Here is a 23,728-nt window from a genome sequence, read left to right as displayed (position 1 = left end):
CTAAATAATTGTACTTTGTACTGCAGTGCCAATCATAAAAATTATGTTTCACATGTGATTATTTACTTACTAACGGCTACTTAAAATCGATCAATATAGCCATGTAAGAGATTACTAAAGAGAAAATACAAATATCATTCTCCCTTAACAGTCTTTGCAAGTTCAAACCCGACAAAGTTCCTGCACAGAAGATTATGAAGCCATACAGATATCTATTTTTATCCTCCTAAAAACTGCATTTACAAAAATTTGAATAAGGACAATTATTTGGGGAAATCATTCTCCACTGAAAGAATGCCAGTCATTCTTCACACAAGAAGAGAGTTCTTTATACCTTAGGAACAGGCTGGAAGTAAGAATGTGGCAAAACATGGTAGTCTCAAAAACATATTGACTTTTGTGGTGAATAAAGTTACTTTACTGAGGAATGAAGGCACTCAAAGATAATTCTCAAGTAACACATAACCATTTATTAATTTCTATCATGACCAATTACAAGCTTGAAAAAAAAAAAAAAAAAAACTCGACACATGATCTAACACAGGTAGTAGGAAAAAACAAGGCCAAAGTGTCCTCCTTCCATTCAAGAAAGACGAAAAACTGGTTTGATGACAATTTAAGCCTTTCTTGCTGTGCGACTTCAACGACAATTAAATAATTGAAGTTCAAATGTGAATGCGTACATTCACACTTAATCATTCTGATCTAGTGATGCTTGCATATTAGCATAACCACTTTAGTAGCAGCTTCCAAGTTTACAGAATGTGCCAGACTATGGCAACAATGCACATAGAAATTCTTCAGTTTTCCCAAGCACCATTACTATTTTTTATATTTTGTGGTGCTCGACATTTTAATAGATTTTATAGACAAAGTGATATTTTAATCATAAATTAAATTTTAAAACATCCATCTGTAGATTTTGCCAGCAATACAAGAAATTGTAGCAAAAGTTATGCAAGATTATACAGCATTTTGCTGCAAAATCGCGGCAGGAAAAAGTTACCAATTACTTAAAATGATCACCAAAACATTTCAACCAGGAAAAAAAAAAAAAAAAAAAAAAAAAAAAAAAAGACCCTCTTGTAAATAGGTTTATGCTCAATTTTCCACACAAATGCCTAATTACAATGTTGTACTTCAGCTAATGCATCGACAGCTAATTATTAAAGTTTAGACTGACATTTATTTCAGGCAATTCCAGCATGTTGAATTAATCACTAAATAATTTACTTTTAATTCAAACCAGAAAATAAGATATTTCAAACTACTGGAGGGCCATCTCCTGTTGGCCAACTGGCTAAATTTACTGATTGCATCCAAATGGGAAATTCTTTCATGTTATCCTAGTCACACGGCCTGATGTACAGGCATATAGTAACAGAGAAAAATCCCCAACCTATTAATTCTTTTTTCTTTCCATAACAATCACAGACACAAACATATCTTTATGTCTCTGATTTGCAAGCCACATAAAATTCCTTCTCATTCTCACATGTGGGCTGCAAGTTTGAGACCACTGACTTAAATACTTGCAAGTTTTTTTTAGAGTAAATTATATTTTTTCATGATCTTAACATGAAGTTATGTACTTTGAAGAAATCATTTAGTTCTGAGCAGAATTCTAATTATTCTGTAGAGCAATCTCATGCATACAAATAAGGGTACTTGCATATTTTTCTGTCAACCATTTTCTAATAAAAGTTGTCTTTAATATTAGATAAATATTGGACAAGAGTGACATCTCAACACATTCATAAGATTCATGCTTTAGTTGTACATAACCTTCTACCTCAATAAGCAGTTAAGTTCTTGTAAAGATGAATAACATAACTGTAATTTATTTGTTGCATTTTGAAAAAAATTATTCAAATTTGGGTCAAACAACAGTCTTTTCAAAATTAAAGATTGATTACTCAATGCTTAAAAGGAAACTCATAATCATCGAAGCACTGACTCAAAACATTGAGGAATGAAGATTATTACAGCAAAGCACTTAAACATCAATTTGCCTAAAGGGTTAATTAGATTATTTGATTATGGCAAAGCACCTGAGCTTAAGTGCTTAAAGGGAGGAATGTCTTAATAGAAGACTTTCTAAATGAAATTCGCTCATATTGCTATTGCACATGAGGGAAAAAAAATATACATATACAGCCTCCCCATTTGCTTAGGTTTCCAATATTGAGCAGCCTTAACCATTTGGCCACTAGTAGGGCCACCTGTCTAATGAGAGGGATGCCTTCATGGAGGATTTTCTAAGTTAAACTGGCTCATACTGACATTATAAGTTGAAGCGAGGATGGTACCTGCACATCCACCTAGGTATCTTAGTCACGGCTGGGCCTTGCTAACAGCTAAGCATCTGATCTACGTGGAATTTTGAGGAAGAACACTCCAGTGGTGGTCTGAAGGTATCCCATTCCTCTTTTCCTATCATCAAGCTCTCAAAAGTATTTCAGCTCACCGTGTATTTTCAGTGCTCCCTTCCTGCATAAACACAAACATCCATGCCTTCCCTGAAATTAAAACCTGGACCCTTCATTACAACAGCATCTCTACCACTATACCATCTGGTGGTGTATTGATGTTGCACATCGGGAAAACCATAAAAACCATGTAGCCAATCCGCTCACATATGTTCAAACATCAGTACTAAGCAGCCTTAGCTGCTCAGCCACTATTAGGGTCACCTACCTAATGGAAAATGTCTTTGTGAAGGACTTGTTAGAAACTGGCTCATATTTATATTACACATGCTTAAAACGCTGAAAAGTGAAAACGCGTTTCTAGAACTAAAAAACGAAATTAATAACAAGGCAAAAATAGTAAGTTTTAATTGGGGTGAGTGAGTGAGTGAGTGAGTGATTATGGCGCAAAAACCAGAGATGGTTATGACGCGCCAAACACAAGATGGGATGATTACAATTGATGACATTAAAATTCAATCAATAAAAACAAGTAGATAAATGTACCAAATCCAGAGGATGAAGTCATATAAACACAAGTTAAAAAGCACATATTAAAATTCAAGACACAGTCTTCAAAACAAATTACATTTGGTAATAAAAGTCAATCTCTTTTAAATAATAAAATAAATTACAATTCACCTCTCTTCCGATTAAACGGTCGAGAGGTAAGTCACAGCTATTAAAATATTTCTGGCGAAGACTATTAAAACATGGACACTCAATTAAAATATGACGAACAGATAAACAAACATTACAATTAAAACAAACAGGCTCATTTTCAGCTTTGAGAAGATAGTTATGTGTGACTCGAGTGTGACCAATTCTGAGGCGAGTCAAAAGAACGTCCTCCTTACGATTTCCAACAATATCCCAATGCTCAATTCTAGGCTTGACGTTTCTCAACTTGTTGTGATGCTGAACATCCCAAAATTGCTGCCATTTTTTTCGGACCTTTCCCTTGATGACATTGCAGATATCTCTAAAAGGGATAAGGCGACTGGACAGTTCAACAGCAGATTTGGCTGCGATATCTGCAAGCTCATTTCCTTTTATTCCAACATGTCCAGGAACCCAGCAGTACAGGACTTCATAACCTCGAATCGTTAAATTTATGTGAATTTTGAGAACATCCACTACCACAGGATTCTGAGTGTTGGGAAAAGCTTCCAAGGATTTAGAGCACTATACGAGTCTGTGTAAACTATGAACTTTTTGTGGCAGAGCTTTGAGATATACAAAAGACCATAATATATAGCAGTCAGTTCAGATTTAGGACTGAGAAAGCATGGTGCAGGCATCTGCCCTCTATGTAATTTTCAAATACAAAAGCCATCCCAACATGATCATTTGTCTTTGATCCATCTGTGTATATCGGATAATAACTGCTATATTTGTGCCTGTGCTCAGCAAAGAGTTGTCTATAAACGATCTCGTTAGTGCTTGCCTTCACGTGATGTTTGAAAACATCAAGAAGCTGAATCCGTGAATTTTCCCAAGGTGGGATTTCAAAGTTCTGTACTGCTTGGGGGCGCATATCAGAGAGGGAAAGTTCCTCAATGATAGGGCGAAGTCTTAAAGGAAAGGTAGGAACGCAGGATGGACGTGTTTCAAATAAAGTGTTACACTCATTATCAAGTAAGCACAGCTTATTGGGATGTTCAGGTTGGGATAAGATATTAAAATATTGTAAAAGGGACAATTGCTCACGCCTCAGATAAAGTGATGGTTCGTTACAATCAACATATAGGCTCTGCACAGGAGAAGTCCTGAATGCTCCTGAACAAATCCGCAGACCTTGATGGTGAACAGGATCCAGTTTTAACAAAACAGATGACCGAGCGGATCCATACACAACTGAGCCATAGTCCAGTTTAGAGCGGACGAGAGCTCTGTAAATGCGAAGCATGGAGCAACGCTCTGCACCCCAGGAGGTGTTCGCCAACACTTTTAAAATATTTAGTGTTTTTAGACACTTCTTTCTCAGGTTTAAAACATGAGAAAGGAAAGTCAATTTTCGGTCGAAAGTCACTCCTAAAAATTTTACTTCAGGCGCAACTGGAATAATTGTACCATTCAAATATAACTCAGGTTCAGGATGGAGACCTCGCTTCCTACAAAAGTGCACGCACACAGTTTTCTGTTTCGAAAATGTAAATCCCTGTTTGTCTGACCATTCTTGGATCTTATTCAGAGCCATCTGCATTTGCCTCTCTACATATCTCATGTCTGCTCCTCGACAGCTAATCTGCAGATCATCAACATATAGAGATCCCAAGATGGTGGGAGGAAGTTCTTTTAGTACAGAATTTATTTTTAAACTAAACAGGGTTACACTGAGCACACAGCCTTGAGGCACACCCTCTTCCTGTTTAAAAACATCCGAAAAAACAGAGCCAATTCTTACTTGAAAAGTTCTAGTGTTCAAGAAATTTTGAATGAAAATTGGTAGGTTGCCCGCAAGCCACTCTCGTGAAGATCCCGGAGTATACCGTATCTCCATGCCTTATCATAAGCTTTTTCAATGTCGAAGAATATCGAGACAAGGTGGCTTCTTCTTACAAATGCTTTTCGAATAGATGTCTCTAAGAGGAGCATGTTATCTACAGTTGTTCTTCCCTTTCGAAAACCACTCTGATAAGGCGATATAATATCATTCTTTTCCAAGAAGTAGACTAGGCGGCTGTTTACCATCTTTTCAAACAGTTTGCAGAGGCAACTCGTAAGGGCAATTGGCCGATAGTTGGAGGGATTCCTTGGATCTTTCCCTGGCTTAGGAATAGGAATGACAATAGCTCTCCTCCATGCACTGGGAAACGCATGCTCCTTCCACACCCTATTGTAAAGAGTGAGAAGGGCATTCAGTGACTTACAGGACAGATGCTTTAGCATTTCATAATTCACTCCATCAAGACCCGGAGAAGACCTATGTGTCTGCAATAAAGCACTCCTTAATTCAAGCATAGTAAAGTCTCTATTGTAAGGCTCAGATTTGGAAGAGTTGAATGCGATGGGATTTATTTCAGAGTGCTGCTTCATAGAAAGAAATGCAGGTGTATAGTTTCTGCTGGAAGAAACGGAAGCAAATGTCTCACCGATAGTATTCGCAATTTCTTCTATGGAGCTAATCACTCGGCCATCTTTTTCCAAAAAGGAAAGTGAGTGGTCTTTATATATGCCGCATGCTTTTCGAACTCTTTCCCAAACCCGCTTGCTAGGCGTGGAGGATGTTATTGACGACACATATGAACTCCAGGAATCCCTCTGGCTCTGCCTTCTTACTTTTCGTGCATTTGCTTTGGCTCTTTTAAAGGCTATGAGGTTTCGCAGAGTAGGATATCTACGAAAAATACCCCATGCTTTTTTCTGTTTTTTCAGTGCTTCATGACAGTCGCGATTCCACCATGGTTTTGAATATTTTAGTAGTTTTCCTGATGTTCTAGGAATGGAGAGCATAGCTGCCTGAATAATAGTATTAGTAACAGCTTCAACAGCGTCATCGATATGCGCATCTTCTACCATTTCATCTGTGAGCTCTGCAAAGGAAGAGAAGAGTTCCCAGTCTGCCCTGTCCAGTATGAATCGAGGGGATCTCCACATGGGGTTTGCTCCTCTTCGTGCAAGAGACACAAGAATGGGATAATGATCACTGTTGTAAAGATCTTTACCCACATTAAAAGTGCAAAAAGGCAACAGAGATGGTGAACAGATGGCAAGGTCGAGAGCATGGAATGTTTTTGAAGGCTCATGGAAGTAAGTATCTTGCCCATTATTGAGGAGACAAAGGCTATGATCTTCGATCATCTGCTCAATTTGTCTTCCTCGGCAATTAGTATCCTTACTACCCCAGAGCGGACTATGGCCGTTAAAATCTCCTATTATGATGAAAGGCTCAGGCAGCTGCTCTAAAAGACCATTTAAATCTTGCTGATCAATATGCTCATTTGGAGGCAAATACAGAGAAACGACTGTAGCAACAAAATCAAAATTTGTTTGAGTAGCGACAACTTGGAGGGATGTCGTCAAAGAAAGCACATTTGAGGGATAATCCAGTGAGGTGAGGAGACCTACACCTCCACTGGCATGCTCACCTGCAATGTTGTCTTTCCTGACGAAAGAAAACCTCCGAAGTTTTGCTTGTTGTTCCGGTTTTAGATTTGTTTCCTGTATTGCGAAGCATAAAGGTTGATGAACATTGATTATAGCTTTGATGTCGAGCAGATTTCGGTGGAAACCACGACAGTTCCATGATACGAGGGTGGCCATTATGAATAGTTTTTGTTCTTTCTGTGCTCTTGTTTGGTTTTTCGTGGAAGTAGATGCTTGGGAACTTCCAGACCCTCTTCTACTTCCATACCGTCTGAATCCGCAGATTCAGAAACCATTCCATCAAGAGAGCTATTGCTGGAACTTCTATTTTTATTTGTTTCTTTTCGTGTGGTAGTTTTGGGTTTGCTTTGAATTACTATTTCTTTATTTTGTACTGTATGGGTTGGGTTTTCTTTCTTCTTGTTGTTTGTAGTGTGTTCAGTTTTGTTTGGTGGCGTCTGCATACTAACTGATGTTTGGGTAGCAACTGAGCGAGATTTTTTAAGAGCATTGGCGCAAGATGTATTTGGTCGTAGCTGTGTGCTTTGGACTAATCTTCTGGCTTCGGCATATGAGATGTTCCTCGTAACCTTTGCAGTCTGCACTTCTTTTTCCAATTTCCATTTTGGACAGAGGCGTGAAAATGCTGGGTGCTCACCCTTGCAATTTATACAAAGAGGCGCAGCGGTACAATTTTCAGAATCGTGGCCAATCTGTGAGCATCGGGCGCATGTGAGGCTGCCACGACAAGACGTCTTAGAATGGCCAAAACGCTGGCATTGGAAGCATCGCATAGGGTTGGGAATATAAGGTCTTACAGGACAATTTAAATATCCGGCCTTAATATTCTTAGGCAGATCAGGCGTGTTGAAGGTAAGGATCACGTGTTTCGTATCGATCAACTTACCTTCCTTACGCATCTTGATCCGCCTAGCACCGCAGACATTTTGGTCGGATAGCTCGGAAGCGATCTCTTCTTCAGGAACATACAGAAGGTCGAATTCCGATATAACGCCACGACAATAATTCAGTGTCTTATGTGCTGTTACATTGACATTCGCTTGCCCAAGTTTAGTTATTTGAAGTAAAGAAGCAGACTGGGTGGCTGAGATTGTATCAATAAGGAAGTCTCCGGAGCGGAGACGCTTTATATTTCTCGGCTCACCAATACAAGACTGGATGTATTTGTTAATCACGAAAGGAGACATCTTATGCATTTCGCCAGAAGGACTAGAGATGACTAGGAAACGGGGACTATTGTTATGATTTTTTTTATTTGCATCTGTCCGTAATTTTTTTGCAGAACTTTCAGAACTAGATTGAGTACCTGGTTTAGTAGTAGACTTTTCAGAACTAGGTTGAATTATTGGTTTATTAGGAGGTGGTTCAGAGCTAGGTTGAGTGACTGGTTTAGTAGTGGACGTTTCAGAACTAGGTTGAGAGACTGGAGTGACTTCGAAGTCTTTGATCAGAAAAATTTGAGAATTAGCCATATTGAAATAAGAAAAGATTCGGGTCCGACGGCCCCGCCCACCACGGAGCCCAACAAGGGAACACAGATTCCTGTGTTAGGGCTAGCCGGACCTATACGCAAACTGAAGCCCCACAGTCGGCTTTCCCGAAAGCAGGTACTCCCGAGAGCTTGACCCCAAGCCACTGACACAAGGACTAGTGACCAGCCGATTGACACCCGTGAGGACGACTAAGGTGCCTCCCGTTTAGCTGAAGCAGAGGCCAAAGCAGTGTGTTGGGGACAGTACCTCGCCCCTCAACTACCAGGACCCTCCTTTCCAGCGACACGGGTCTCCACGCACGGCAAACACGTGGGCAGTTTTCTCGCCACTCGAGAACTAGAGACAAGGTCTGTTCCAGCCTCTCGTGACAAGCCCCAAACTCCGTAGAGAGAAACCACAAGGGAGAAGGGAAGGGAAAAAGATCCAGCCAAGAGGAGAGGAGACGGAAAAGAGGATAGATCACTGGGGCTCCAGGATCGTGACACCCGTCTCACCAAGAAGATGATCCCCTGAAGGGCTAGGGTACCTCGGGATTGCCACACCCGTACTCACAAAAGTGAGCCCCTGAGGGCAAAGTTTTAATTGGAATTACTAACTAAAGTTTAAATACATCTTTAGAACAACAGCATCGCAATGCAGTCTCCTAATAACACTCACTGTTGCCAGAATTTACTAATTAAATCATACATTATTATCCTACCCCATACATCACTTTTTTTTATACATACTTTAACAAAAAGATTGTGGGGTTTGGCAATATGGTACAGTAAGACATCATGTAATTATTGGATACCATTTAAACTCATATTTAAGTGAATATATGCTGTGCCAAGTTTACAAAGATGTGAATTTTTTTTTTTGTTCTTTTAACTGACATAAAGTACTTTTAGTACTGAAAAGATGGGTGTTGATTTCAATGAATTTGCTTTTCAGATAATCTCAAAGCTTTGGCTTACTTTATTTTTTATACGCTAAAACAATACCTTAAAACTGTTCATTAACTAAATAAGGGAAACTCTGATTATGTAACCATATAAATATTACCTGTTAATTTCCAAGTTCCAAGTTTGGTGGAATTTTTGGTGCCAATTTCATGGTCAAAGAAAAATGCAAATACCCACACAGGAAAATTTTAACTAGATATTATTGTCTTTGTAGATCAAAAATTTCCACCTGTTCATCTCAGTTACCTTGAATAAAGTATCGTCCAATATCTAAAAGTTTTAGTTTTACAAAATCTTACATCAAGAAATTCAATTTATAAAAAGTTATGGCAACTATTTATGTGTTTATACATAAGATATGTTTTTAAAACAAGAATTTGCAAGATTAAAACAAAAAGAACTAAGAAATATTATAAGATGAAAAAAAAAAAAAAAAAAAAAAAAAAAAAAAAAAAAACATTTATCTTACCAGACATAAACATTGGGATAGACTCACAACTAGGAAAAGATTTCTTTAAAAATTGTTGGATCGGGAAAGATGTAGGAAAAGATACAACTTGGGAAGCCATAATGTCCTGGTGCATACAAGTATTTTGTTGTTGTTGGCAGGAGTGGAGACAATGACTGGGCGGTTGAAATGCAACTGGATTAATACTCTGCTGGGAATGTTCTTGACACGAATTTTGACACTTGATGCAAGCATACTGAGAAAGAGCATTCTGAATAACAGTGGGATTGTTGGAAGCACTCGAACAAGCAGAAGCAGGTCTCGTGAAACACTCGTTATGATTACGCTGAGATGAAGTCAGGCAATTTTGACAACCAGTTGTTTGTGGAACTTTATTGTCTCCTTTGGTTGATTCCACATTTGAAATATTAAGCATTTGATCAAGAGATAGACACTGTGATGTTTCAGGAGTTGACACTTTGCAGTTATCATCATCTGCATTTAGATCTTTTTCATTGCTGCTCTGTGATGAGGATTTTGTAAGAGTGTTATCTAAACCTGCTGCTGCACAACTCTCATTTAACTTAGGTATGTTATCACTTACATCTGATAAGCTTTGTTCATTTCTTTGTAAACTGTTTTTATATTCATCTACTCTAGGTATTTTGGTATAAGGCATACATTTTTCAAAAATTTTAGTTGCCATTCTAAGTGGACTAGATGCAGAAATGTCTCTTAAGAATTCAGACACATCACTCGCTCGAATCATTTCTTGGGCATTGTCCTGCTTGTATACATGATTTGGAACAGTTTTTAATGCACTTGGCTTACTTTGATAGTCTGCAAAAACATATCATAAAATTATATATATGTCCATTTAGCACAAAGTTATTACACAGAATAAATCTATATAACGTGAATGATCACAGCATAGCATGCGAGCCATGTGTGGCTCTTATGTAAATAAAAGTATATGTATGAAAGATGGTAAAGTTACTTAATGTCCAAAAGAAAGTAAATTTACTTAATTTTTTACAAAGTTATTAGTAAATATAAACTGATAAATTATATTAGTAAACATAAACTGATGAATGTTCAAACAAAATTATTTCATTTCTTGTTAGTTAAGAAGCTTAATAATATTATTCAAAAAACATAAAAAATATTTTACTAATTCTATTAAACACTTTTTTAAAGAAAATCTTCAAAAGTTAGATTTGCTCATAAAGTATTTATGAACGGGCAGATGCTCAAGGATGCTTTATAGAAAGGGTCTGCCAAATTTCTCACTTATTAGGATGGCTAGAAATTAAATTAGAATACTCTGCGAGCAGAACTGAAAGTGCTTGTAATAGAACTGAAAACATAGGGAAGTGAAAAATGCATCAAAAATTTAATATCATACAGAATTTGATACAAGTTAAAAATAATTTAAGAACTGATTTGATATTCGAATTGATGAGAAATTTATGGTAGGTGAATGCTTTGAGAATTTAAACTAATCTGTTGAAAGCCACAGCTCAGAAAACGATGTTACTTTGTACAGACATTAGATTATTTTGAAGCAGAACGAACAATGTCTTTGCCGAGACTCGAACCCTGACCTCTCGACTCCGTGTCGAGTGTGCTATCAGTTACACTACGAAGGCTTGCAGAAAAGGAGGGACACACACACACACACACACACACAAAAAAAAAAAAAAAAAAAAAAAAAAAAAAAAAAAAGCTTTATATACTTCCCCTTTTTAAAGGGGTGACTGGGGATTAGGGGGATCGAATTGCCAAATCCTGGTGGTAAAGAATCATCATCTACCACCTTTTAGTTCAGGCACCACTGTAGATTATTTGGTTATTTTAAACCTGGAAGATGTGAAAAATTAGCAATGCCCTCACCAGACTCGAACCTGGATCTCTCGAATATGCATTGTGTGAACTAACTATTACATGACAAAGGCATGCTGAAAGGAGGAAAATACCTTATAAACTTTAGAAAATTCTGAGAATACATAAAATTTGAGGACAATAGATATACAGCTTGCTTGCCATGGAATCAGCATGCAGGGGAATAACTGAATAATTTTGAGGTAGTAAAAACAATTCCAGTCACTGCAGTGTGGGATTTAAGAATTCGAAGTTTCATGAGCATTAAAAAGTTGCATTTGTAAGAAGGTATGGCGGAAGTACCAGAGTATCTAAAAACTGAAAAAGAATGCTTTTTACATAAAGTTGCATTTACAGAAAACAAAGACACAACAAAACTTTGCACTGTCTTCAACCCATCATTCCATGTTGAAGGCAAACTGTCCCTGAGTGATTGTTTGGAATCGGATGTTTCTTTCTATCTGAAACTTGTTCAGCTACTTTTATAATGATGTAAATATGGATTTGTGGCTTTTGGAAAATCTAGTTGTGGTTCTTGAACTTTCCTATATTCCAATATGTGACTGACATGAAGTTTGGCCACCTATTGTATAATCTGGAATTTATAAAAGGTTAATGAGATAGAAATATCTGCACCCTCATCTTAAGCAAATTAGTCTATCCTCTATAGAAAATAATTAGTATAATTATTTCAACAGACTGTTCTGCAACAAAGTATAAAAGAAGAAAATAGGAGCAATGAAAATCAACAACTTGCTGTTAACCATATGCGCATAATGCTTTGCATATTTCGAAGTCCAGTAATATATTAATCTCACTTTTAGCACAGAAATATTCTCTGGGAAATAAATTTATTCTCTCATTGTGTAAAATAATTAACTTCAAAGTGCCATGACAGATTTTCTCCAAAGGGGAGAGGGAATAAAATAAGGATATTGGAAATTAAACTGAATTTCCCCCCCCCCACAGAACCTGATTGCCCTCAAAATCAATAGAATTTTATTAAAAACCTACATCAAAATAAGGTTGCCATTTCATCTAATTTAAGAATTTTTTCAAATGCCAGATAATTCTAGGACACTCAAATTTTTTAACGTTTCAGAAATTAAGTTACAATTATCTTACCCATGCATAAGGTTGCCAACTCTAGTGACTACCAACAAAAGTCACCACAAAATATATTTTTTGCAATTTCGTTTTTATAATTGCTATAAATTGTTAGACTACAATTTTAGAATTAATGTTCATGTGGATGAAGAATTTTTTAAAGCTTTGAAAACAAACAAAAAAGTTTTAGTTGAGTAATTTTGGTAATAATATGTCATTTGCAAGTCATTAAAACACAAAAGATGTATTATTAGAATAATCATTAAAATTCGTTCTGATTTTTGGCGGACTGTACATCACTTTATAGAATTATCGCCAGTTAAAAGTAGTTTGAATAATTACCCAGAATAATCAGTTGGTCTGCTTAGAGAATGAGAGATAGGTGAGATTAAGGGATTCTTAATTTATGAATAAAGGAATATTTGGCATTTTTCTGAACTCATAAAAGGACAAGGACAGCGAAACAGATCACAAGACAGTCTTTTCCAAAAGAGAACAGGTAGCAACCCTACCCATATATTAACTAAATTTTAAAGGTACAATCTAAAATAAACTTAGCTCATTACAATAGCACTGCATAATATTATGCAGAAAAATATAGAAATATAATAAGATAAAAATATGGAAATCAGTTTTGGCATTTTTTATAATATTAATAGCTCTTGCATTCACTTCTAATAACATCTTACAAGGATGTAATCTTTTTCTTTTTTCTCATAAGTTGTTAAAAAATGGCCATGTAACATTCAAAATGAATAAATCATTAAAATCCAAAAATGATAAAATCTTCACGGTGAAATTTAGAACAATTTAGTTTTAAATTAAGAAGTAAAACACCAATACAGCATGAAGAAAATGAATACTTTAAATTTATTTACATCCCATTCACAGCAAAAAATATATTTTAAATCATATAAGAAATAGTTACCTGACATTTCAGGTAAAGAAGCATCAGAAGTTTCAGAAAATGCGAGAGATTCGTGATCTACAGAATGTTGTGGAGTTGCAACAGGAATCCCAAAAGAAGGCTGGAAATATTAATATAGAAGAAAAACAAACAATAAAAATGATAAATAATGGTTAAACACATATTACAAAGCAAAATAAATTTTTCTTTAAAAAATCTGCAGAACAAAATGAACTGAAAAGAATTATAAATTACTCCAAGAAATACGCCATGTCTATGAAAGTATTAATGTGAACTTTTTTTCAAAGAATTTGATCACAGCCATATATTGTATTTAATCACATATATGTATTTACTCATAAATTTTGCAAACTATCAATATTCATCAGAAGTCTATCAACATATGAAAAGGAAAACATACTTTAGCAATTTGAAATACAAATTTTAATTATTAAATAAGGATTATGTGATACATTAAACAAATAAAATAATTTTTTTTTTCCCTTCAAAATTTTTCTGTAATTGTTTTGCACTATTCTTTTCCCCCAAGTGCACAGTGATCTGTTTTTGCTTTAAAAAAATGTCAGAAAGTTATGGATGTCAACATGGCCCCCCCTTAGAAATTTTGTGTCAAAATTCTGCATTCTTGACAAAATTTTATAGCAGTTTCTTGCATCGATGGCAAATTTCACAAGCTTGCATTTTAAAATTAAGTTTTATAAAAGCATTAGAACTTGGAATACAACAAAAAGAATGCACAAGAACATGTTTTCCTGCAGAATGGTTTGAGAATGGCACCTGAAGAGCAACTGCCAGAGTTTGGATCATTCCAAAATTTGGGGACTTCTACTAAGTGATTCCGCTATACTTCTATGTAATGCCGCCACTATGTAAGTACTTGCTGATTTTACTAATTATTTTAATGAATGAAAATATAGTTTTGGATTGGGAGGAAAAATGTACATATGTAAATCACCATTATTCTATGCACAACAAAAATTTAAAAAAAATGAAGAAATTAAATCCAATATCAATTGAACTGAGTTCTAGGATGCAATTATCTTGCAAGTTCAGAATGTAACTCAAAAAGTAAACTTACTCTTTCCCTATTGGAATCCTCTGACAGACAACCAAGTTTCTCCGAACGTGCACTAATAAGTGTACCAATCGAGATGTGCCTATCTGCATTACGTTTATGACTGTAATCAAGTTCTGCAAACCAGCTCGGTGGGCTTATTCTACTCTGCATTGAAGTCACTGACCAAGAACTGAAATTACCTACTTTTGATTCGTCTGCTGGCTAAAGGGAAGGGGAACAAGACTCTAATTATTACAAAAATAAAAACTACATTACAAAACTTAAAAGACACATATACACAGAGGAAAAAAGAAATTAAGCACATTACTATGAAAACTAAAAAAAAAAAAAAAAAATATCCGGCATTAAAACATGGAAAACATTTTTTGAAAAGCACAAAAATGGCTTTTCCATTAAAGCTATTTCCATATTTCCTTGCCTTCAACAGTATGGTTTGGCTTCTTTACAGCTGGTAATTGCCTTTATAATCACTACTTGCACAACCACAATTTTCATCTAATTAAAGTTGCTGTTTTTAACACCAGAGGTATTATTAGATTCATTGCCACAAAATGTTTTGCCAAGACTATTTTTAAAGAAATAAATATATCAAATACAAAAGTAAGTAAATAATTAAAAAATTTGAAAGATTTTAAATTTTAACTGTCATCCAAAAGGACACTTAAATTTTAATATAGTTTATTAGCAGAGATTACTAATAGAGATGGCCCTGGTGGAATAATGAAATATTTTATGGAATACTAGATGAATATGCAATTAAACCAACATGGAAACATTATGAAACTTGTGTGTACTTGAAAAATGAAGAAATAGGTAATGTAATTCTATAAAAATATTGAATGCTTTTAATCAGACATGTTATGAATTAAATGTACTTTTATTTAAATCAATCAGATCAAAAAGCAAAAAACTAATATTCTTTAAGAATTGCTTTTAAACTGCTTAGTTTTTTTACCAAACTAGGTTGTAATTAAAATTAGACAAATTAATCTTGTCAGATTAATATATGTATTATATATGTCAGATACATTTTGCCAAGTGGCAACAATCTCAAATAAAAAGTGAAACAATGCAAAATCTTGTTCAAGATTAATAGTCTTTTTTGGCTATAAATGTATGGCAAAACAAAAGGATGTGTGCCACCTGATGTTATGAACTCTTATTATTTTTAAAGAAACAATATATTGAATATAAAAATATATGGCAACACTTTAATGGGAATTCTACAGATATGCTGTTTTTAATATTTTTAAATTTTGCTGTTGAATTTTATGTGACATAAGTATGAAGAAAATTATGTTTAATAGATAAAGTTAAAAAGACAAAAAATTCGGAAAAAAAAAAAAAAAAAAAAGTTGCCCAGTTGATCATACTAATGTTCAGTTTCCTTAGTAAGTTACCTTAATAAGAAAATGAACATCAATATGATGAGATGAGAGAATATATAAATAAAAATAAAACAAATAAAGGCAACATTTAAAACTGTATTGGGAATTCTGATTTGCCTATTGAATAGCATGAGAAAGTGACAGTTTGTAAATAAAATTAAAATGAAAAGGGTTATAAGGTATTTCTCCTGCCTTCCTAGCATGCCTTCATGGTGTGGTGATCTGCACGCTGGGTGCGTATTCTAGAGGTCCACGGTTCGATTTCTGGTGAAGGCGTTTGCTCATTTTTCATCTGCTTCCAATTAACCTAATGTCTCTACAGGGTTTTGTTAGCAGGAGTGTGTCAGAATGTAGACTTGCAAATGGGAGCTCAGTGAGAGCACAAAAAACCTTAATGAACCTTATGGTGCGATGTTAAAATCCGAATCCTTTCAGATTTTTTTAAAGCAACTGGTTTTACTGTTTGGAATTTGCCATAGTAGAGAAAATCTGATGGGTAGAAACTCTATTTTCTCTTCATTGGAGTGGATATAAATCTTCCAATTTGTAAACTGCCAGATTTTTACAGCATTTTACAGTAAATTATTCTTATTTTGTTGATCCAGATATATCCAGTCAGTTGAGAGATTGTGATATAAAGTTAAATAGCACAAAAAAGTAATAAAAGATTGTTTGCCAAAATTTACACTCATTTAGTTGAATTCAAGTGGCACTGTATGCATTTCAAAGGCACTGTTCTCTGTTATACTACACATCATTTTTAATATCATGCCCCTGTTTAGTCTTATATATATATATATTTAAAGTACAATGTTTATTAATTACTGTAATTTCTTAGTTTAGTTTTGTGCATCTCATTTAGTTATTTAAGACGTAATAAATTTACCTAATTTTTCTGTATTTGTTTTTACTTCATCTCCTCCCTCTTTTACTTATTCAGAGCATCATATTTAAAAGAAAATATCCATTTCATCCGCAACTGAATGCCATTTAATGATGTTTTCACTTGACATCTGTATGCAATGACAATAAAGGACTCTTTTTTCCCAAATGAATTATAAAACTGATTTAAAATGGATTCAGAAAAGTTTTTTTTTTCATGGTGTCTGCCCGTACATATGCATATATCTCACATAACTCAAAAACGAGTAGCCTCAGAACGTTGAAATTTCATATATAGGACTGCTATAACATGTAGTTGTGCATTTCCTTTTTTGGTTGCAATTGGTTACACCAAAAGTATATATATCTACTCTGTTCTCTGTTATTCACCTAGGCGAGCTCAGTTTTTTTTTTTTTATTATTATTCTCATATGTTGGTAAACTATGCATTTTTTGCTTTAAAAATGATTGAATTATGTTGTTTTTATGCCATTAGTTAATCTGCATGGAACAGCTGTAGAATTATCAACAATTTAAAAGTAAGTGTGGCTAAGCCTAATTTCTTTTTTTTTTTTTTTTTTTTTTTTTTTACCATAACAGCCATATTTGTTTACATTTGAAACTTAGCAGAATAGTGAATTAAGTCAGTTTCTTCAAATTCACTGTTTTTTTGCCGAGTGGGACCTTAGTAAGTAAACTTCTAGTTTTGTGCACCGAAAAATCTGCCTTCTTGTCCACTGGCCGAATTACTTGTTTTTGCATAGAAACTGTAATTTTGATTGCGAATGTTTTGTAAAAATTGTTTTAACTGTATTCGGTGTTTTATATTTTTCTATATTTTTCAATTTTTATAAAACGTATTAATAACTTTCATCTGAACATTACACTTGCTTCAATACTCTTGCCATTCCCGGAAGCATTGGGAAAATACACATTTTATTATCTGTCATACATTAGCTGTTGTGTTGTTTCACATAATTTGAATTATCTGAAAACTCTGATCTCGCAAAACCATTTAGATAAGGGAGAATAGAGAGGTCAGAGGATAAGCAATACGACAAATAAGAGAACTGTGGCATGACAAGGATAAGTTTCTGATTAAATAATACTAAAGTTCTTCATTCAAACACACTTTCAGTAAAATATGGTATGTAAAAAGATCAAAGTTTCCCTGGATAATGTCTGCTCCTGTACTAGATTATACATTTCTTCTACACATAGTAAGTATATGCATGTCTAGAGATACCAGACTCCGAGAAGGGTTATCAGTAATTCTTAACGTAATTATAAGTGTGATTCTTGAGCATTTCCCAGATTGGATGGAAGGGTTTAAACAACATAAACTAGATATTACACCCCATAAAAGGAACATTACTTACAATTTTGTGTAAAAAATAAATAAATAATGAAAAGTAAAGATTTTCCTCTGTTACAATGCTTGGTTTTATAAAGACGGCTTTGTTGTATGTATGCGGCAACCAACTCTTCACGGTTAAAATTATTCAGCAACATACAAAGTCGTGTAAAAATTATTGTATTTTCTACATAAAAAGTGCATTTAATGCTACGCACGACATGATTAAAGGCCCGTTTCCACTACTGCGTATGCGTTTCTCCAATCAGCGAGCGAACTCACTTTGATTGACATCTGCAATCCGGTCGGTGTGCGGTGACGGATGACATACGGATGGAGTTCAACAATGTTCAACTTCTATCCGTATGTCTGCGGTTGCGTTGGGGTCACGTGGTGAAAAAGGAGCAATCAGGTGCAGTGACTAAAAATTAATGGCGGCAGAAGTAGCGATGAACGCTCGCTAATAGGGAAAGAGTGTTTTGCTAAAAAATACTTATTTCTGAATTAACATTATAGCGAGAAATCTGCGTGCTGAAAATGACAGCAATCAGCTGAATTTAGTTTAAAATGATAAGAAAAACAAGATAACTGCAACTACAGTACTTGTTCATTCAAGAAAATCAGCGGCAAAAATTATCATTCCAAGTCCATGAAATAGCAAAATTTGTTCTGATAATCATTTTTTAGTTCTGCATGCTCATTTAGCTTTAATAAAAATGAATGTCTGACTATATCAAACTGCTATAGCAAATTAGATATGATTAAAAGATTTGCTGTTTTTTTCTTTTGAAACAGGTAAAAACTAAAAACGTTAATTATAAATTAAATTTGATAGCCTTTTAAATACTCCAGTTCATTGAAGAGTATGTTAAATTTGTATTTCCCTTTATAAATATATCTTTTTGGATAACATATATTTGTAAGCACATGAAATATATTTTTAGCAGCCCGTTTAACTTCAATCTGAACGCCACTTTAAAAGATAATGATTTTTCCAAAAAATGTACTAGAAGCTGAAGAACAAACTCTGGTGAATTTTTCAGACAATAGCAAAGTGAAATAGGACCAAAAAACTTAAGTTTTAAGAATTGATTTACTTGATGATGTATATAACCCAAAATATGCATGCGACTTACGTGTAATCCTAGCTTAGTGGTAAAGCTGATGGTAACGATGTCCACTTTTTGGAGTCGTGAGTTCGAATCCCATACGCTTTTTGCACCATGTCTGCAACTTTTTTACCTTTTTATTCCAATTTGATCTATATTCGTGTTTTATAATTTATTTCTATTATTATATGCATTAAATATATTGTTTTATTTATGCTCTTATTTATTTAAATTTTTCCCACAAAAAAGTTTGAAAATTATATAATACTAATTTAAAGCATATCCTGTACATATATATTTAAATTTAACAAACATTCTCTATTCGTAAAAAGCAAATTTAAAGTTAATTAAATTTAAATGAAATTTAATGCAAACAAAGAAATGATTAATTATTGCTGTGCAAGTATCAAAATCCATGAATAAATATATAATTCCAAAAATTTATTAATCCTTAAAAAATTTATAAAAATGCATAAGTGAATAATGGGATAGATTATTAATCCTAAAAAAATTATAAAAATGCATAAGTGAATAATAGGATAGATTATTAATCCTAAAAAAATTATAAAAATGCGTAAGTGAATAATAGGATAAATAAATTTTTGGAATTATATATTTATTCATGGATTTTAATACTTGCACTTGATTTACATATGCTCTCAGAATTTAAATGATATTGTATAATAATAATAGCAATAATTAATCCTTTATTTGTTTGCATTAAATTTCATTTAAATTTAATTAACTTTTAATTTTTACGAATAGAAAATGTTTGTTAAATTCAAATTTCATTCCTTGCAGCAATGGCGCAAGAGAATTATTTAAATTTAATTTATTTTGAAACCCTGCAGATATATATATATATATTTTCGTTTCACTTTTATGTGAATGTATATACATGTGCTCAGACTTTGGGATGTTTACGACTCTAAACTTTCATTCCAATTAACATGAGACAGTATTAATGCCCTAAACATTTTTTTAACAAAAAATTACTATAATAATTGCTTTTAAATTCAGTCCTCTCCTGCAGAAGCGCAGGAATTAATTAATTAAATATTTCCATTTTCTTTACCTAATGTGTGTATATATAAAGAGAAAAATTTTATTTTTATAACTTCTTGTATAAAAAGAGATATGAATTAAAAATGTTTAAATTAAAAATAATATTTTATGGATTATGTATAAAATATAACTGCCCATAGTGCATTTTAAAACAAACGAGATTTCTAATAAATTATCCAGCTATGACCCTGAAGTCAGCGGTATACAAGCATAGCAAATTTTGCTTAAATATTGTGAACCTTTCCTTACAGTTGCTCTGTACTTTTAAAGTACCAACTATTTTTTAATCCCTTTAGCTTTTTTATTTTATGTTATTTATTTGTTTACTTTTTCACTAACAGTACATTTTAGTTTTAATAATATATATATTATTTCATAATATTTAAGGCTTCTAGAAACACAAAAATTTTTTTTTTAATTTAGTTCAGCTTCTATGGAATTCGTGATGTTCATAATATGCATTATAACCTTACTTATCTAAAATTCCATATCAAATCCAAAACAAACAATACTCGCTTAAGCGGGAAAAATTCAGATGTTCAGCGTCGTAACTTGCAAACTGCTTGCGCCAAAATATTACAGTGACACCTAGCGGCGGAAAATGAAAATATTTTACGCATACGCAGCAGTGGAAACGCTTGTACGGATGCCGTAGGCGTGTCTTCAATTGACGCAACGCGTTCGTACGCAGTAGTGGAAACGAGCCTTTAGACTTTAAGAGGGCCTAAGCACTTAAAAAATTATGGTGCCCTTCACATATTTGTGCCAGCTTTCTCTTAATTCTCTCTCTCGATTTCGGTTTATCTATACCATGCATTCCACGCTAAAACCAGCAAAGGGAAATTTGTTGGTGCTCTCTTTCCTGAATATCTAAGGACCTTTTTGTGGTGGTCCTTTTCCTTCATACCTAAACACATGATTATATTACTTAGTGGTTAATCCAAACCTGGTGCAACTTCACTCAACTGGAGTACATATAGACCTCCAGCAGTTCAGAGAAGCCCTCTGGGAGGTCCACAAGAAAAACATGTATTTTGAGGGTCCATACATTATATGAACTAGATGTTTCATAAAAAAATATGATTAATAAAATAATTTAATAATAAAAATAAAATAATGTCACAGAAAATTCTAGAAATTCATGGTTAGAAGACATTCATATTTTCTGGAACCTTCTTTAGTTAACAGGGAAAACAAATTTCTATCCATACAAAATTCTCAAAAATGAAATCCTTCTTTAACCTTCCAGCACACGCACTATGCGCAAAATTTACGACAAATTCGGTTTTTAATGCACACTTTTCGCATATCACATCTGAGATGTCCGAATGTCATTTCTAATCCTCCTTTCAACCCTTCCCTTCATCATGGAATGTGCCAAAAGGAAGTCATATGATATTTTTGTTTATGTATGCTTTTACTTCACCTTCAATTTTCTGAAAAGAGTGCAAAAAATTTTTCCAGCTCGTAATGTGAAATTTCACCAAACTCCCAAATCACGTGTGTCGATAACCAATTCTACTATTCTAATGACCATTCAGTAACATGGAATGCGTGACGAAATCAGTGCTCGTAAATATACAATGAAACTTCAATTTCATTAGTCAACTTCTTTCTTCTACCTTCCGGCCGCGCCTATATTCTTTGTTGCGGAGAAGTCGGGCGAAAATGTCTCGGTGTTTCGAGTAGAAAAAAATATTATTTGTTGTTTCGATGGGGTGCTATGCATATTTTAAGCTAAACCTTTGTTAAAAATTCAATACGTGAAAATACGCCTGGCTAGTTTTTTAAGCGTATTTCCAATTTTCAATGCGTGAAATACGCTCTCAGAAGCGTTAAAAATATCTCTGGTAGGGGCTACATTTAATAGCCTTAGGAATAAATTTGTATATGCCATTTGAAATAGTATATGGACTTTTTTCACTGTTTCTGCAAGTAAAATATATTTAAAGTTTTATGAATTAAAAATTCACAAAATTTGAAATTTGCATTTTTGATATTATGTTAGAATTGCTTAATAATCTACAAATAAATGTATCATTTAGGAATTCTTTAATTATTAGTTTTGGGTAGGCAACAAATAAGTATTTATTTCAAAATATTACGTTTAGTGTATCAGGTCTACACTTGATTTGATACTTCCATATAATACTGAAAAATCCTTTGAATCAGTGCCCTGCTTTGAAATACTAACGATTATAAGCTCTATAATAGTGTTACAAATCTCTTATTAAATTTTTGGGGATTCTCCCTCCTAAATTCTAAAATATTCTAGTTAGTTGAATGCAAGTTAATCAGGCATTTACTGTATCATATACATGCATTTGATAGTTCGAACAAGCAACATTCTAAAGCCTCTCTAACTGTATAAGAGTTTACACAGCACATAAAACTTTGAACTGATATATTGATTAATAATATAGTTGTGATATAGGCATATCCATTGGAATCGGTATGATACATTGATTACGACATTAGCACAGTCGTAGCCTTTTGCTCATTGCAAGGTCAATTATGGAATTAGAATTCGACTTTTTCCACAACAATTTTTTTCTCATTTGCAATAATGTAACACAGGTAATAACTGCCAAAAAGATAAGATATTGGTAATAACTGCCAAAAATCCATAGCAATTACTATTTTTAAATGCCCTCTCACAACCAAATCGAAGTATTGCAAGTTTTATACAAGTACGAGGGCTATCCAGAAAGTAGATTACGTTTTGGAATAAAAAAATAAACAAAGTATAGGAAACAAATTTTATTATATACAGATAAAAGCCACACTCAAATACTACTTTTCTACATAGTCACCATACAAATTAAGGCATTTATCGTAGCGATGTACGAGCTTGGAAATTCCTTCGTCGAAAAATTCGGCCGCCTGCGCCTTCAACCACTTCGTTACCTCTTCTTGCCTTCCATCTTGCACAAAACTTGTGGTAACCAAGCTTTTCGCTGATGATTTCGTGCAACAAACTTCGCGAAATTTGTGGAAAACTCAAAGAAAGTTCCGTTATTGTGAAATTTCGATTTTCACGGACTTTAGCATCGACTTTTTCGAGAAGTTCGGCGGTCACTATGCTGGGTCTCCCACTTCGATCTTCGTCGTGAACATTGGTTCGGCCATTTTGAAATCTTATGACCCACTGACGCACTCCACCTTCAGTGATAATGTTGTCCCCATACACTTCACGAAGCTGCCGATAGATTTCTATCGGTTTACAGTTTTTTGCAGTCAGAAACCTTATTACTGAGCGCACCTCGCAGCTCGCGGGATTTTCAATTAACGCAGACATTTCAAACCGTCACAGTATCTGAACGGAGCACAGCACGAACCTCTCACTAGCACGGCTAGATGCAGACTGAGCAGCGCAACGCTCTGACCCCAAGATGGCCGCGCTAGTCCCGCCCCTAGCGGACACAGACGGAAACGTAATCTACTTCCTGGATGGCCCTCGTAACATGAAACTA

The 23,728-nt window shown here is 34.2% G+C and overlaps 1 protein-coding gene across 1 annotated transcript in view; it reads right to left on the bottom strand.

Annotated features, from left to right (window-relative positions):
* The window catches only part of LOC118191493 (centrosomal protein of 192 kDa-like), a 381,533-nt gene that overhangs the window by 90,081 nt on the left and 267,724 nt on the right, over nucleotides 1-23,728 (bottom strand). The window contains exons 13-15 of the mRNA XM_085824676.1: nucleotides 14,458-14,658; nucleotides 13,380-13,479; nucleotides 9,485-10,303 (exon numbers count right to left, since the gene is read on the bottom strand). Coding sequence (XP_085680802.1) covers nucleotides 9,485-10,303; nucleotides 13,380-13,479; nucleotides 14,458-14,658 — 1,120 coding nt within the window. The remainder of the gene's footprint in view (nucleotides 1-9,484; nucleotides 10,304-13,379; nucleotides 13,480-14,457; nucleotides 14,659-23,728) is intronic.

Source organism: Stegodyphus dumicola, chromosome 10 (assembly GCF_044657685.1).
Source record: "Stegodyphus dumicola isolate Sdum_Otavi_A_Nest chromosome 10, ASM4465768v1".
NCBI lineage: Eukaryota > Metazoa > Arthropoda > Arachnida > Araneae > Eresidae > Stegodyphus > Stegodyphus dumicola.
Note: the sequence above shows the minus strand (reverse complement) of the source record. Positions and strands in the feature narration are given on the sequence as shown.